General features: G+C 37.5%; 1 protein-coding gene across 2 annotated transcripts in view; it reads left to right on the top strand.

Annotated features, from left to right (window-relative positions):
- The first annotated feature begins 284 nt into the window (after positions 1-284).
- Positions 285-15,875, top strand: part of GPM6A (glycoprotein M6A) — a 368,945-nt gene continuing 353,354 nt past the window's right edge. Inside the window, exon 1 of one of the 2 annotated variants that reach the window (XM_024245554.3) lies at positions 285-418. In XM_024245554.3, coding sequence (XP_024101322.1) covers positions 415-418 — 4 coding nt within the window. In that variant the 5' untranslated portion in view covers positions 285-414. Of the gene's footprint in view, positions 419-779; positions 2,199-15,875 lie in introns of those variants that run through there. The other variant, XM_054553227.2, reaches the window with a different exon arrangement.

Raw genomic sequence — 15,875 nt, 5'->3', positions numbered from 1 at the left:
TGGAATAATCTATTTCCAGACTCCACTTAGAGATCATTATCTTGGCTACCGAGTCGGTTGTGGGGTGCTGAGACAACGTGTGTGTCTGTAATGTGCATTCAATGTATTTAGGAGAGAGACTTTGCACGTGTCTCCAATGAAAGTGAAAGGGGGCAGGGTGGGGGCCTCTGGGGAGGAGATTCACAGTGAAGGGGAGGAAAATGGGCTTCTAGCAGAGGAGGCAGGTGGAAAGAGGGAGGGGTCTGTGCGCCCGCAGAGTCGCCAGGCGCCCTGCGAGTTGTCTCCGCTGGGAGGGGCGAGGCTGTCACTTGCCAGGGCGCGAGGAGCCCCAGCGCGGCTTGGAGAACTTGGCCCCGCGCAGCGCCTGGTCACTCGCTCTCCTCTGGGGACTGCAGAGAAGCAGGACCTCGGGCCATGGGTGAGTGCGCGGGCGGGCGCAGACACCTCGCCCAAAGGCTCGGCCACGGGAATGGGCATTATAGAAAGAAAATGAATGTTCCTCGGCCTCAGACTGCGTCCTTCCCAGCTCTGTTCCCATCGCGCCCGGCGTCCCCCCGCCCCCCGCCCTCTTGTCTCTGGACTTTTTTTCTGGGAGAGAGGCGATGGCGATGGGGTGGCACCTGGAGGCGAGGGAGGGTGCCTGACTGTTTACAGTGGGTCGGGAGGGTGGGGGGCTGCGCCTGGGCGCTGATCCTCTGCGCCGGCCCCAGTACCCAAGCCTGGGGGTCCGGTCTACCGTGCTGGGGGCGGTATTTGGGAAATAAAGACAGACTAAGAGACCCCGGATCCGAATAGCGAGGGGATTACAGGGAGATCTCTGTCCTCCTGAGTTCCCACGTTTTCATGTTCTCTTTGGGGAGCAAGTTGAAACGGGGCACGAGAAATGGAAACTTCCTAAAACTTCCACTTTGTACAGGTTTGAGCAGGAGGAAGGTGCTGGGGCAGGGCCAGACTGGGGACAATTTCTAGTCCCTTTCCAAACGAAGTGCCCATTTGCATAAAAGGTTTGAGGTTGAGGCTGAAGGCTGATTCTTCCTAAATTCGACATGGGTAAACAGCTTGGTTAAAAGGGCGTCCACACTGGCTCGGGTCACTGGATGGTGGAGTTCGGCGCAGTTCAGCTTCGCTCAAGTTTCCAGGCAGGGTCCGCTTATTCGGTGCTTAGCGGAGGCAGCTTGGAATAGCTCCAGGAATGTGACTGTGTGTGGCGGAGGGGAGGGAGAACTGGGTGTGAAATAGCCGATTCAAACCCAGCACTAGGACACAGGGTCCCACGAGTCACCTTGAAGAGCGAGGGAGAAGCTGGGGAGGAGAAAGCACTCGCCATCCCTGGACTGGCGTATCCATAGGCGCAGGGGAGATGCTGCTCTTCCGCGGTTGCCGACTGCGTTGAGCCCGCAGCCCGAGTTACTCTTTCAACCCCAGCCCGCTCACTTCTTCCAGCCCAAGTCCACTGGGCGCCCCTCCCCCTTGCTTCTCCCTTGTCCTTTGTTGTGAGGGATTTCTTCAAGAGTAAAGGAGGCCTTGGGGACTGAAGTGCTCGGGTTGAAATTCCTGTATTCCCACAGGCTCAAGGGTTAGGGGATGCTTTGACTACTAATCACTGGAGTTTATAGACAGTAGCCAACTTGGAAGAAAGGAAAAAAGAGAAAGCTGAGGACATTTTTGCCTATGAATGTTAGCTGTGATCAAGACTTTCATAGTCTCTTCTTGCTTGACCCTTGGAAGTGTCTTAGAAGGACCCACTTTTAGGGCCTTTGTATAAACAGTGTTGGAAATGGTCTTAAGAAGGACTGTCTTTAAATGTTTTCTGAAAAGGAAGGAGTATTTTCAGGTTAAAAAAGAAAGATAAAACATTTTCCCAAGTGTGGCAGAGAGTATTTCAGGCTCTTTTTTTTATTTGGTTGTTAAGTGCTGTGTTCCATTGGAAAGACAGGGGCGGAATATTTAATTTTTCTCCTAAACACAACACTTAGTGTTCTACTTGACCACTTGAGCCTATAAACTCTTGTTTATATGCTCACACAGGAGAAAAGCTGTCAGAAATGGAAAGTCAAAATAATTGACTTGATGTAATCTATTCGTTAGCTGTATTAAAAACATTAAGATGCCATTTGGATCCAACATAATAAAATGTCTAGAAAGAATTACATAATTCACCCTTGTAACCTCAAGCTCGAGAGGACTGGCTATCAAAGGTAAGGTATTCATAATTTCAAAGTTAATTATTTTTTAATTTCCATTTCCATACTATTGTGAAAACAATTTGTCCTGGATTTTGCTTCAATGCCCATGGATAATTATCAATCATCCCTAATTATAGGAAGGTGTTGTTGTGGGGGATGGTGTGGAGTTAACAACTGAGTTGTCAGGATCCAAAGCTTGGTCTGTAACTCTTAGAAGTTCTCTTTCCTGTCTGTAATCTACAGATACCTAAAAATTTGTCTGTTCCTTCTACTGCCAGAAGTGGATTACATTTTTCCTGTTGTAACTGAGGTCACCAAAAACTTACATTGTCAGGGGCCTAGTAGGAGAGATTAAAAATATTCCTGAACTCTCTTTAGGTGGAAGTAGAGGAAGCAAGTAAGGAAGCCAGAGGTGAGCGAAATAGAGAAAAGAGCAGGCCTGTAGCAAGGGAGAGTGACAGCATGAAGCCAGAACTCAGGACGGAGATTCAAGTATTCAGTTCAGAGAGTAGGAAGAGCCAATAAGCAGCGAGGGGAAAGGGGGGAAAGCAGGAAGGAAGTGCATAGGGGAAATAGACAACATTTGGCCACTTAAGGCCATATCTTTCCTCTTTCTTTTAATTTACTTATGAAAAATAAAACTTCACTACTTAGAGCCTCTTCTATTTAGTGGTAGTAAGGATGGTAGGAAGTTTAGCATTAGAGTCCTAATAAGGATAAGAGGGAAAAACAGCATAGGAGAATGCTGGATTGTGCCAACAAATGGAATCCAGTTTTTTGTTTTGTTTTGTTTTTGTTTTTTTTTTTCCTGGTATCATGAAAACCAAAATTTATCACTTAAAGAAAGGAAGATAATGTTATGGGGATGAATGTAGCAATCAATTCTCATGTGTCTTAGAAGAAGAAATCTGAACTCTAGCACTGTGGAAGAATGAGAGTAATTGGTTAATTAAATATTCTGAATAATTTATAGTCCTTCATATCCATAATGCACAAGGCTGATTGTAAAAAAAAAAAAAAGTTATTTGCAAAGTAGGCAAATTGCAAGTTTGGCATCTCTTCCTTTTATTGTTTGATTTCCTCATTGATGCCCTCGGCTTCTCTAGGTATGCAGCAAGGCTATCCCTCCACTCCAAAATTTTACTCTGCGGAAAGGATGCAACAAAATAGTTGATACTAAAAAAACTGCAGGGCCAACACATTGCTAAGAGTATTTACATTTTAACTTCAAGTTGAACTTTAACCTGCAAATCTCTAATTGTGGAATTTCAGGGTCCATTGGAAAGATAGGCCAGGAATATTTTTAAAATTTTCTCCTGAACACAACACTTACTGTTCTACTTGACCACATGTATATCACTATGAGACCACTGATTACGGTTTTGTTTAAAAAATGATGCTGAATATGATTTAGTTTGACAGATATTATGAAAAGTTTAATGGGAGTGGTACTGAACCTGTCTTGGAGGAATGTGAAACATTTGGAAGGGAAGTGGTTCTAGGTAGAATAAGGAGCTCCTTCTCATGGCAGTAAGGTGTGTTTGGGGAACAGTAAGACATGGAGCTGGATTGACAGGATGGGATTTGATTTTGGAGAGCCTTTAAAAGCAATGAGAGGAATTTAGAATTTACATGATAGGAAGTAGGGTGTCATGGAAGGTTTTTGAGCAGGGAAGACTTAAGGAGATTAGTGAAAATGTTGTTTAAAACAGAATTAGTTGGAGAAGACAGATCCAATTGTCACAGTAATCCTGGGGTAATATGATATATGTCTAAACCAGTTTGGGAATAATATTATATGATATATACGATATGATAATAATAGAATATGATACATGTCTAAGCCAGTGGAACCGGAGAGCAAAAGATTGATGAGAGATAGATCTAGTGAAAAATCTATAAAATCAGGAAATGGAGCAATAAGAGAATGAATAGAAGATTTTGTCTAGAAATTTGAAATCTTGAAGACTGGGGAAGTAGTGGGTTCCTTGATAGAATATTTAAAGGATAAACCAAATGGTTTACTTTCTGCATGTTTTGGATAGGAAATTAATTTCATATTTGAAATGTTATTAAGAAGTGATAGCAAGGCCGGGTGCGGTGGCTCACGCCTGTAACCTCAGCACTTTGGGAGGCAGGACGAGCTGGGTGGATCAGTTGAAGCCAGGTGTTTGAGACCAACCTGAGCAACATAGTGAGACCATCTCTACTAAAATTACAAACATTAGCCGGGAGTGGTGGCACACGCCTGTAATCCCAGCTACTCGGGAAGCCGAAGCATGAGAATCGCTTGAACCCATGAGGCAGAGGTTGTAGTGAGCCGAAATTGTGCCACTACACTCCAGCCTGGACAATAGAAAGAGACTCAGTCTCAAACAAAAAGGAAAAAAAAAGAGGTAATAGCAAGACATCTAAACACAAATATTTAGTATGTTAGGAACACATAATGAGAATTTAATCAGAACACAGGAACAAAAAGGAAAACAAAGATGAAAGGGTTACCAACCTTTAGTGAGGGGAAAACCCATGAACTGAATTATCTATTTGAAAGTGTGAGTATAAGGAGTACTGGTCGAGGGACAGGGAGGGAAAGCATAAACCCTGTTTGATTGAAGAAGGACGCCAACTACATGATATGTACTAAATGCCCCAACATAAGAACAGCGAAATGGGACAACTTAAACATTCCGCGTTAGATTTAAGAGTATACGCATTTTGACAAGAGAAAAATATCCAATGGAAATATTTTGCTCTTACTCAATTTGAGTAACAATGGAGTTGGTTAAGCATCTGTAAAATTGTTTGCAAATTTAGACAAAGAATAATGACACACAGTATTGTCTTGAGCTCATAACTTTTTTTTCAGGAAAACTATGACACCCTCGAGACAGTTATGAACAAGGTACAAGAGCCAAGGTTTGAAATAGGAGAAGCAGATGATAATCCCTTATGTCTTTGAACGGATCCTATAAATCTCTGGGATCCTGTTTCCTCATTTATTTGATGACAAGGTTGGGTAAGGTTCTATAAATTTATGTAGCTCAGCTCTTGATCCAGTAACTATTAGAGAAAAAAAAAACATTGTAATGAAGATAAGATTAAGCTATTTCCATTAAGCAAATCAAGAACACTTTTATGATGCTAGAGTGCTGGATAATACTTTTGATCATTTGGCTTCTAGTGTGTTATTTTCCTTAGAAAATCACAAAGTCTGATAAGAGTCCCAACCTCAGCGGAAGAAGATAAAACTCATGTTCTAAGCATTTATTGCTGCATAAAATGATCTCCCAAACTAGTGGATTAAAACAACAATTTATTATTTTCATTCACGGTTCTGAGGGCTGACTGTCTGCTGAGCAATCCTCATTTGAAGTTTCCTGACTTGGAAGCCTGATGACAGCAGGGGATTCAGCCATCTGAAGACACGATTGGACTGGTCGTCCAAGAGAGCTCACATATATATAGCTGGCAGTTGATGCCAGCTGTTGACTACGAGTTTATCTCGGGCTGTCCTGAAGTGGCTTGGGTTTTCCACAAAATGATGGCTAGGTTTCAAGAGGCAGCATCCCAAGAATGAATGTTCCAAAAAACCCAAGCAGAAGCTGCAAAGATTCTTATGATCTAGCATCAGAAATCCCAGGACATTGCTTTTCCTTGATGTGAGGAGCAGCCTGCTCATACGAGGAAAGGAGAAATTGAGGGTAACTGACTAATTGATCTAATTCCTAAAAGAGCTGTCTTTTTAAGTGTGCTTCACATTGGGTTTACAACTGAAAACTCAGCACAAGTCCTGAGAAAAACGTATGATTAAAGACTAAATTTTTAATTAGAAACATGAAATCTAAACAGTCACACTAAAATTTCACAGCAAAACATTTGAGTGTGGAAATTCATGCCTGGGTGGAAATGTATTGGTAGAATACTGGGATAAGTTCTACTCAAAATAGTTTCAAATAAAATCAGCTAATCTTTCTTATTTTCCCTTGAATCTGAAGTTTCTAAGGCTATTGTAAAATACTGTTCATTTTATTTAGAATGGAGTTGGTCATAAATTGGAATGTAGGTCAGTTAGCATAAATCCTTTGCTCAATATCCTCGTCACAATCAACTAGATGCTTTGTAGTGAACTGTTTAGGAGATTGCTTTATTTTTCAAGCATGTGTTAGCTTTACAAAGCACAAAATTTGAATTGGTATAGTGTCACTAGAGGCTTCACCATACTTTTCTTTTGAAGAGATGTATTTAATTAAGGTTCCACTTAACAAAACTCTTCATGTAAATATCCTTTTATTATTAATACTTTTATCTGGCAAAGTTAGAGCTGTCTCTGTGATTACAAAAAATCGAGGCCTTTCTCCCAGACATTTGAAAAACAAAGAAAAATTAGGGTAAATGAGATGGGTTTAAATTCCAGGACAGAGTTAATTTCAACCTAGAAATTTAGAGGCCTTAAAAAATATTAGCTCATTATTGTGTTTCAGCTTATTTAAGTTGAGATCATTTTATTTTCAACTGTTTGACAAGAGGTGAGGAGACGAGGGTAAATATTGCAAAGCTGTATACTCGATGCTCACTATCCATGCTATGGCAAGCAAACAAAACCACATCCCAGTGAGAAATGAAGCCTTGACCTGTATGAACGACATAAACAGAATAATGTGTTAATTCTAGAAAGCAGTATGATAAAACAAATTCTTATTCAGTGTAAGATATTCACTATTTATTTTAAGGTATATAAGGTATGCTGAAATAATATGCAGTAATAACAAAATAAATATCTCTTGCTAGTTGTATAAACTTTCTTATTGTAGAACCACTAATTTTATTGTCTAGCTAGAATACCTTAAGGCATATATTAAATACTGATTCCTGGGTCCCAACTCCCAAGACTCAGATTCAGAAGGCTTGGGCTTGAGAGCTAGACCTGCAATTTTAACGTGTAATTCGACTGATGATGAGGCAGGAAGTCTGGGGCATGTAACGAGAAAAACTGACTCCAGAATGCCTTTCTTTCAAGCTGACTTAGCCACTCATTACAGCTGTTATTCCTTCACTTGTATCGCTAATATACAGGCATACCCTGTCTTACTGCACTTCACTGTATTGTGCTTTGTAGATACTGTGCTCTTTTTTTTTTTTACAAATCGAAAGGATCAAGGAACAATTTCCACTTCCAAGTCTTATTATTTAAGAACTATATTTCACAAGGCAATAGCTACCATACATAATGATTCCTCTAATGGATCTGGACAGAGTCAATTGAAAACGTTCTGGAAAGAATTCACCATTCTAGATGCCCTTAAGAACATTCACGATTCGTAGGAGGAGATCAAATATCAGTATTAATAGGAGTTTGGAGTAGATTGATTACAGTCTTCATGGATAACCTTGAGGGGCTTAAGCCTTCAGTGGAGGAAATAACTGCAGATGTGGTAGAAATAGCAAGAGAACTAGAATTAGAAGTGGAGCCTGAAGATGTGACTGAATTGCTGCAATGTCATCATGAAACTTGAATGGATGAGAAGTTGCTTTCTATAGATGAATAATGAAAGTGGTTCCTTAAAATGGAATTTACTTCTGGTAAAGATGCAGTGATATTGTTGAAATGACAATGAAGGTTTTATAGTATTACATAAACTTAGTTGATAAAGCAGCAGTAGGGTTTACTCCAATTTTGAAAGTTCTACTGTGAGTAAAATGCTAACCAACAGCATCACATGCTACAGAGAAATCTTTCATGAAAGGAAGAGTCAATTGATGCAGCAATTATATTGCCTTAAAATAAGACAAATGCAATTCATTATCTTATTGTAAGAAATTGCCCAACCACCTTCAGCAACCACTACCCTGATCAGTCAGCAGCCATCAACAGGTAGGCAAGGCCCTCCACCAGCAAAAAGATTATGACTTGCTGAAGGCTCAGATGATTGTAAGCATTTTTTTTAGCAATAAAGTATTTTAAAATTAAGGTATATACATTGGGGTTTTTTTAGACATAATGCTATTGCACACTTTATAGAATTTAGCATAGTGTAAACATAACTTTTATATGCACTGGGAAATCAAAAAATTCATGTGACTTGCTTTATTGTGATGTTGGCTTTATTGCAATTGTTTAGAATGCAACCCCAAATACCTCTAAGGCATGCCTGCATGTTATTTTTATTTTCTAATCCTGGTCCTAATATTACCAAGAGCTACCTCTTGGAATTACTATTACATTTCTGTTTCATTTCACTACTAAACTTACTAAGTTTCTATAGTTGCTGTCTCTTCTTTTTCATCAGTCACTAATCAACCTTATTGGGTAATGTTCTCCAGAGTTCACTGAAACCCCTCCCCTGAAAGTTACTAATAACCTCCTGTCTCATAGCTTCAGTGTCATTTATATTTATGTATCTCTCAAATCTGCATATCTATGCCTGTCAGCTGTCAGCTGTCTTCACCTAGCTGTCCCTTTAGTCCTTCAGCCTCAATAGGTTCAAAACTCTCCTTTCTCTCTAATATCTATCTTGGAAAGATGTTTGTAGAAAATGAAGGGATATTGGAAAAGGCATGTGAATATAATAAATATTTCATATATTATTACATTTGTACACATTGCTAGGAAAATGTGGTAAAGCTACAAGTATGTTGCACAAATGCCTAAAGTTCAGTAAACACTGCATCTGATGAAAGTCTACCTTTCTTTTCTGTCTCTCTGTGTCTGCTATGTCAGCTGTTTCCTCCTTGCATTATAGTTATTTGTGAATGTGTATTGTTTCCTTCATTATTTGGGGTCATGTCCAGACTTTGAAGGCAACAACATTTAGATAATTGACAAAGAAACCAACAAATGCTCTTATCATCAAGCTATTTGCCTATGACTGCCTACTTTGCTAACTCACAAAGATATAAAAATACAAAATTTAAAAAGTATAATGTATTTAATATTGGTCATTGGAGACAGGAAAGAAGGCAAAACTGTGGAATGAGTGTATCTGTTCAGAAGAGGGTATAGAAAACAGTTGTGGGAGGGAGTCAACATTAGACCAAAGGCCCTTGTGAAAGAAACACTAAGGCAAGAAGGATCCAGAACATTAAGGCAAGAAGGACTTTTCAGCTGAAAAGTAGATAAGACAGAGCTAGTGCACATTCAGAAGAATCAAAGAAAAAAAAAGAGTTTTAAGAAATGAGTGACCTACAGTATTCAGTGCAACAGAAAGAACAGAAAGGAATACAATATGTTTTGTTTTAAGGTTTTTTTCATTTATATCAGATATTGAAATCAAAGCATTTTTAATAAAGGAGTGAAGATGCAAGTCTGCTCTCATAGACCAGATTACAAGGACTAGAAAAAAAAAAAAAAAGAAAGAAAGAAAAGTAAGGAAGAAAGAGGGGAGGGAGAGAGGGGAGGGAAACAGGAAAGGAGGGAGGGTGGGAGGAACTTTGGATGGGTCCAAGGTCAAGCAAAGATTTTTGTTGGGTAGGAAAGAACTGTTTCATGATTTCAGAAGGGGAATGATCTAAGAGAAAGGCAGAGACTGAAAATTCCGTGGAATAGCAGAATCCCTCAGCAAGTTACTACAAAATGATTTATTGATATACATTTATTATTTAAATATAACTTTAAAAGTTAAACAAACTGTCTAAGAATGTTTGATGGCATTTGAGTTTTTTAAATGATAAGATATGCTTCTTGACTGTTTTAAATTGTGATATAATACAGTATGTCTCGTAAAGTTGGTGTTATGCATCTGTTCTGAAAACTATGTTGTGTTCATTTTTCTTGTATTTTATTTATAGAGACTATTTATACCTTCATGAATTTAGGAATATATAGATAAGTACATGACCTATATTCGAACTGTGAAATGAATCAACAGAGATGAAGCATATTGTGCTTAAATAATCACTACACTAGGAGTCAGGAGATAATTGTTCTTATCCCAATAACTCAGCTATTATTGATCTGTGCTACCTTGGTCCTGTAAGATTTCACTCAGCTGTAGATGCCTATAAACTAGTCAATTGATCAATTATATTGAGCCCCACATCCTTACCAAATTATGAAGATGATACTCCCATAGCAGCATTTCTCAAAGCTGACAGATCTTTCCTTGTTAGTAATTCTTCTGTGTTTTCAACCCTGACTTTCTGACAGAGAAGACATCTAAGGCTTCAACCAGATTTGGGTATTTTTCTTTCTTCACGTCTTTAGATATTTTTTTCCCTTTATTAAATGAGGATAAGAAAAAAATGGAAACAAGACAAATACCAAATATACAATATTACCAGGAATTATCTGAGACTTCCTTAGGCTACACGCACATTACTGGTAACTCATTATATATTATTAATATATTATTAATTAGTGAGGGAACTAGTTGATACATTTTAACATGTAAGTTTATATGTTTTATGCTAACAACTCTAAACTTTTAGACTGCTATTTACATCTCTGTGTGTGTGTGTGTGTGCATGTGTGTGTTTGTGTGTAGGGGGTTCTTGTTTTTTTCATTTTGATTGATTTGCTTCGTTTTTATATATGTGAGTGCAAGATAGTGGTTTGCGTGGCTGTTACGAAGGAATAATTTTACAAGTCCTAGAAATGATTCATTTAAAAGGAATCATTTTACAAGTTCTAGAAATGATGTTTGCTCCATTGGCAATGTTATCTCCAGGTAAAAATGACCACCGTGGTTAAATCCTAGTCTGTATGTCCGAAACAAATATATTGTGTTTTTTTTTTAAAGAAATATCAGGGCATAGAACAGATCATATCTGATAAAATATAACTCAGTGCTTGCTTATTCTTTCTGGGTATAGTATTTTTGTTTGTTATTTTATTAAGAAAAATATATAAATATATAAAAGAAAAGTGCTGAAATGGAATTGTGCTTTCAAAATATTTTGAAGACACGTTATATTTAGTAGATAGTTTTTATTAACATAAGTCAACTATCTGTTTCCATCTAGATTTGAAGTGCAAATAATGAACTTCAACACTGGATACTCAGGGAATTTTCTGCATTCTTTTTTTCAGTTTTCTTACTAAATAGCATAAAAGGATAAATATTCATAGGGATGTTCTTGAGATATGAGATATGTTTGACAAGGTTATACATTTTGTCACTGTTTTACATATTTTTTTCCCTTCTAAAGAAAGATTTAGGCCAGGTGCAGTGGCTATGCCTATAATCCAAGCACTTTGGGAGGCTGAGGCGGGTGGATCACTTGAGGTCAGGAGTTCGAGACCAGCCTGGCCAACATGGTGAAACTCCATCTCTACTAAAGATACAAAAAAAAAAAAAAATTAGCTGGGAGTTGTGGTGGGCACCTGTAATCTCAGCTACTCAGGAGGCTGAGGCAGGAGAATCACTTGGACCCAGGAGGCAGAAGTTGCAGTGAGATTGTGCTACTGCACTCCAGCCTGGGCTACAAGAGTGAAGTTAAGTCAAAAAAAAGAAGAAAGGATAAAGATAAAGGAAGAAAGATTTAAAAAGAAGAATGAAATTTGATTTGTTAATTGTATATAAGAAAGCAAATTCCTCTAAAGAGAAAAAAGGCAGAGCAACTATTAATACAAGTATACAATTTGTAAGTAGTTGGTTCCTTAGGTAAAAAAGGCATAGAGATACCTACAAAAATTAGTGTTATTAAATAATTTAATTCATTTCACAGCAGTTGCCTTAAGAGAAATCCCCTTACATCATATGATAAATACATCCTGGTTTAAATCAGCTGACAGGTAAAGGGATACTCAACTGAAGAAAGGTCAAATATTTAAAAATTCCAATGATAATTCACATATCTCATTATATCATCTTAAGATCATCGTTGTGGCAGAATTTTTGTATGTAGGACCACCAACAATTTCCTGTTTAAAAAAAAAACTACTGCACCCCCAAAAGCAGCCTTTTCAATTTATTTTAGTGTTGACTGAATTGAACAAGTATTTCTTAAGGGTCTACTGAAGGGTCTATCCATGCCCACCCTTGCTCTGCACATAATGACATAATGAAGGATGCAGGGTAAGGATAATTTCTGATTCTAAAGGACTTATGCTTTCATTGGAGATATAAAACTCGCACACAGCAAACTATTTAAAAATCTGTAAGATATAGAGATCTAGATTAAGTATAATCATTGGTAAAACCACTGGTCAGGAATGGTGGACATCAGTGGAGCCTATAGTCATCAAGAGAAGCTTTCTGAATGAGCACCTTGACGAGCAGCTGGATGGTTTGTGACTTAGTCAGGAAGTAGGGGTGGTCAAAGTGTGGGAATAGCCCAAGAAAAGCATGAAGCGTGAAGAAAGCTATGGAGGGGGACAAGCATGCTCTGGGACCCATCAGAGTCGGCTTCCCCTCCAGATCTCTTACAATGAATTTTTTTTATGCCCCATGATCTCTGGAATGGGATATGGGGCCACACCCTAATAGAAATTGTAGAAACAATGTGAATACTAGTGCCTTGCTGGTGAGCAACATAGGGGTTCTGCTAGCCCCCGTGTCTTATCCTTTCAGTCCCCTGACCCTGTTACTCCAACTCTAAACCCTTTCATTGTCCTCACAGGGCCCTTAGAGACTGGTCCCATTTGCTTTCTCTCTACTTCAACCTATCATTACTTTCTTTCTATTCAATCTAGACTATGTGGTTCAGAGATCCAACCATTCTTATGAAAATATTTTTGACTCCCTAGGCCTTTTGTCCAAATGAGTCTGGGTTATTGCAGTATAGATCAGAGAAAGGCTTGATATAAGGATTATGAAAATCGTCCTACTACATGATCATGCAATTGCAGCATTTCCTACAGGGAGTGATGGAGATCCAAGCAGATTTGGTTACAGATGTAATAAAAAGGAAGAAAATATGTGGGATAATAAGAAGGAAAAACATCTTTTTATTTGTTAGAATACAAACCAGGAGAAGTTGGTATTCTGAAGAGTGGAAGGAGTCATCAAGAACAAGCACAAACAAATGAAAAGTATTCACAATTCTGGTAACTTCCAATTAATTATAAATAACTGTATATATCAAAACCTGTGTTATTAAGTAGGAGGATGATCTGGTATGACTTCTGTCAACCCAGTGATTCAGGATTGCTTTGTTGATCTACTTGTCTAGAGAGATAGATGTTACATCACTTCTTGCTACCCCACATGGCCTTCATTGGAAGCTATGCAAGAGGATGACTCTTACAGATGACAGAAACGTTTATGATTATTCAGTTGGTTTCACTCCTTAACTAAACAGAACCTCCAGACAAGTCTTTAAGATTCTATTTCCCACTTATTGCCATGATATAATCAGAAATTTATAAAATTTGACCCAAAGACCTAAAGAGATCTGATTCACTATAAAGGAAATAATTTAACATATTTAACTATAGATTATAACATAGTGGACTATTACAATGATCAAACTAAGTTATAAAATTAAAAATTAGAAACTTTAGCTATCAGAAAATGTATAGTTAAGTGTTGATAATGGCAGGATACCAACAGCTTTTTTTTAAAAAGATCACATGATTTAGCATTATTAAAATTTATTTTCATATTTTTAATACTTTAATACTTGTATGACTTAATTGAGATGAAGGGCAAAGAAGAAAGATCCCTTTCTTGTAATACCTTGTATTTCATATTATTGTCTGTAGGTCTCCATAATTCTGGGGCTCTCTTCCATGTCTTCCCTTTTGCCCCCTATTTTTCCCCTTTCTCGCTTTTTCTTGGCTTTTAAAGCTCAAATGATGAATGTTTAAAGAGGCTATTATCCTTGGGTTGAAAGACTCATTCAGTTCTCTCTCTCTTATCTTTTACATCAAGGACTGATTCAAAACAACATAATTAAAATAAAATACAGCATAATTAAAACAAAGTATTCTGAATAGTAATTTTTTTTAAGCTAATAGGATATTTCTAATTATGTCTTTTCATTTTTCAGTAAAGCCTTCTTTAATTGATATGTGGTGCTATGTGCAGATGAATTTTTAGATGCAAATGTGCATAAGAAGTATTGCTCTACTGGTAGGCATGGCTTTAATCTGATCTTCCAATTCCTCCAAGGACTACAGAATTGGGGTACAAGTAGCTGTTTGCTCTGCTCAAGTTGAGTCCTTCTGTTTTCTTTGTCCCTGGCTTTCTTCTTCTGTCCCAATGGCTGTAGCTCACTGTTTATTTATTAGCTGTTTAGTATGAAAAAACATCTACTCTTTTAACATTGACAACAAATCAGAGTAATGAGCCTGCCCCTCACGCTACATTGGGTATAATCTTTGCCTATTAGGCTCTTGGCTGGTTTTGATGCACTTTACCATCCTGAAAGTTTGAGAAATCTGACTGCTTTGTTGGTTGTTGTTTTCCTATTCTTATTAGCACTTGCCAAATCTTTTGTCATGCATCTTTAGACCAATGACAGCTTCTAGGTCAAATTTCAGTTTTGATCACTGCATCTTTAGAAGTAAAGCTAAGGACTGAAATAGCCAGTTCCTTTTCAGTGACTGCAATGGATGCTGATTAGCTGCATGCTGGTTGTTGAAGTCATAGCAACAAGTCCTACTTATTATCTTTTGGGCATCTCAAATAAGGTTCTTTAGTCTTTGAATATATGACTACAAAAAGTTTCATCTCCTAGTGAAAATGAATATGTTCTTTCATAGGACCACAATTTCATAGAGTTGATTAAGCATTCTTGTCTAATGTTCATTTCTGAACAAGTAAGCTGAAATTATTTGCACTCCTTTCTTTCTTTCTTTGTCCAGTTTTCATAATTAGGCTTTCAGTGGACTTAATCTTTTAATTTTAAAATGATTAATGGCCAAGTTGTTGGGTGCCTTTGCTTAGGTTACTAAGCTAAACATAGCCAGCAGTAACAAAGAGAAGTGCATTGAAGTGGGCTATAGTGGCAACAAATATTTACAAAAGTTCATTTTCAACAATGACTCAGGATATTTTGTAGTCAATAATGTTGTTTAGAGAGGAGATAGCTATGGTTATTTTATTTTTCTAGATAAAGGTGGATTTGGGAAGATAATCTTGTTTTGTATTAAATTCTACTAATATAATTTATAAATACAAATGGACTTTTTCTCTTTTCACAACTAACATATAATTCTAATTTCTGCCTACATAAAACCTCTTTCGGTGGTATGGAATTATAAAGTTTAGACTTTTTCAGTCAGGTTAATGGGTGAAAAAAGGTTATATTATTTTACTTTATACATCATTTGAAATAAAATTTTATATCATTCAATTAATTAATTTCTAAGCAACCTGAAACAAAACATCCTTCCTTGGCAAATTCATGACAGTTTCATGGCAATTTTTGATTTAGAACAATCTGTTCCCAACTTCTAGATCCATTAAATTGAAGAAAGGATCTAATATCCTTAAGTTTAGTTATGTTATTTGTAGGCCTAATAAAAATAATATATAATCATGGAGTTGTTGAGATGAATAAATGAGGGAAAATAAGTCAAATAGCTTAACAAAGTCACCAGGAGAAAGTATTCAGTTAATATAAAGACAAACACACACACACACACACACACACACACAAACACACTTTAGTACAAAAGTAAGTTTGTCTTAACTAAGTTTTAAGTCTTAATTTCTTTTTAAATCTATCATAAAGAGAACTTTAGATTTGTAATTTAAGACAAACTTCAATCAAGTGAGAGGTTATTTTCTAAACCAATACACACTG

This window comes from Pongo abelii, chromosome 3 (assembly GCF_028885655.2).
Source record: "Pongo abelii isolate AG06213 chromosome 3, NHGRI_mPonAbe1-v2.0_pri, whole genome shotgun sequence".
In the NCBI taxonomy this organism is placed as follows: Eukaryota; Metazoa; Chordata; class Mammalia; order Primates; family Hominidae; genus Pongo; species Pongo abelii.
Note: the sequence above shows the minus strand (reverse complement) of the source record. Positions and strands in the feature narration are given on the sequence as shown.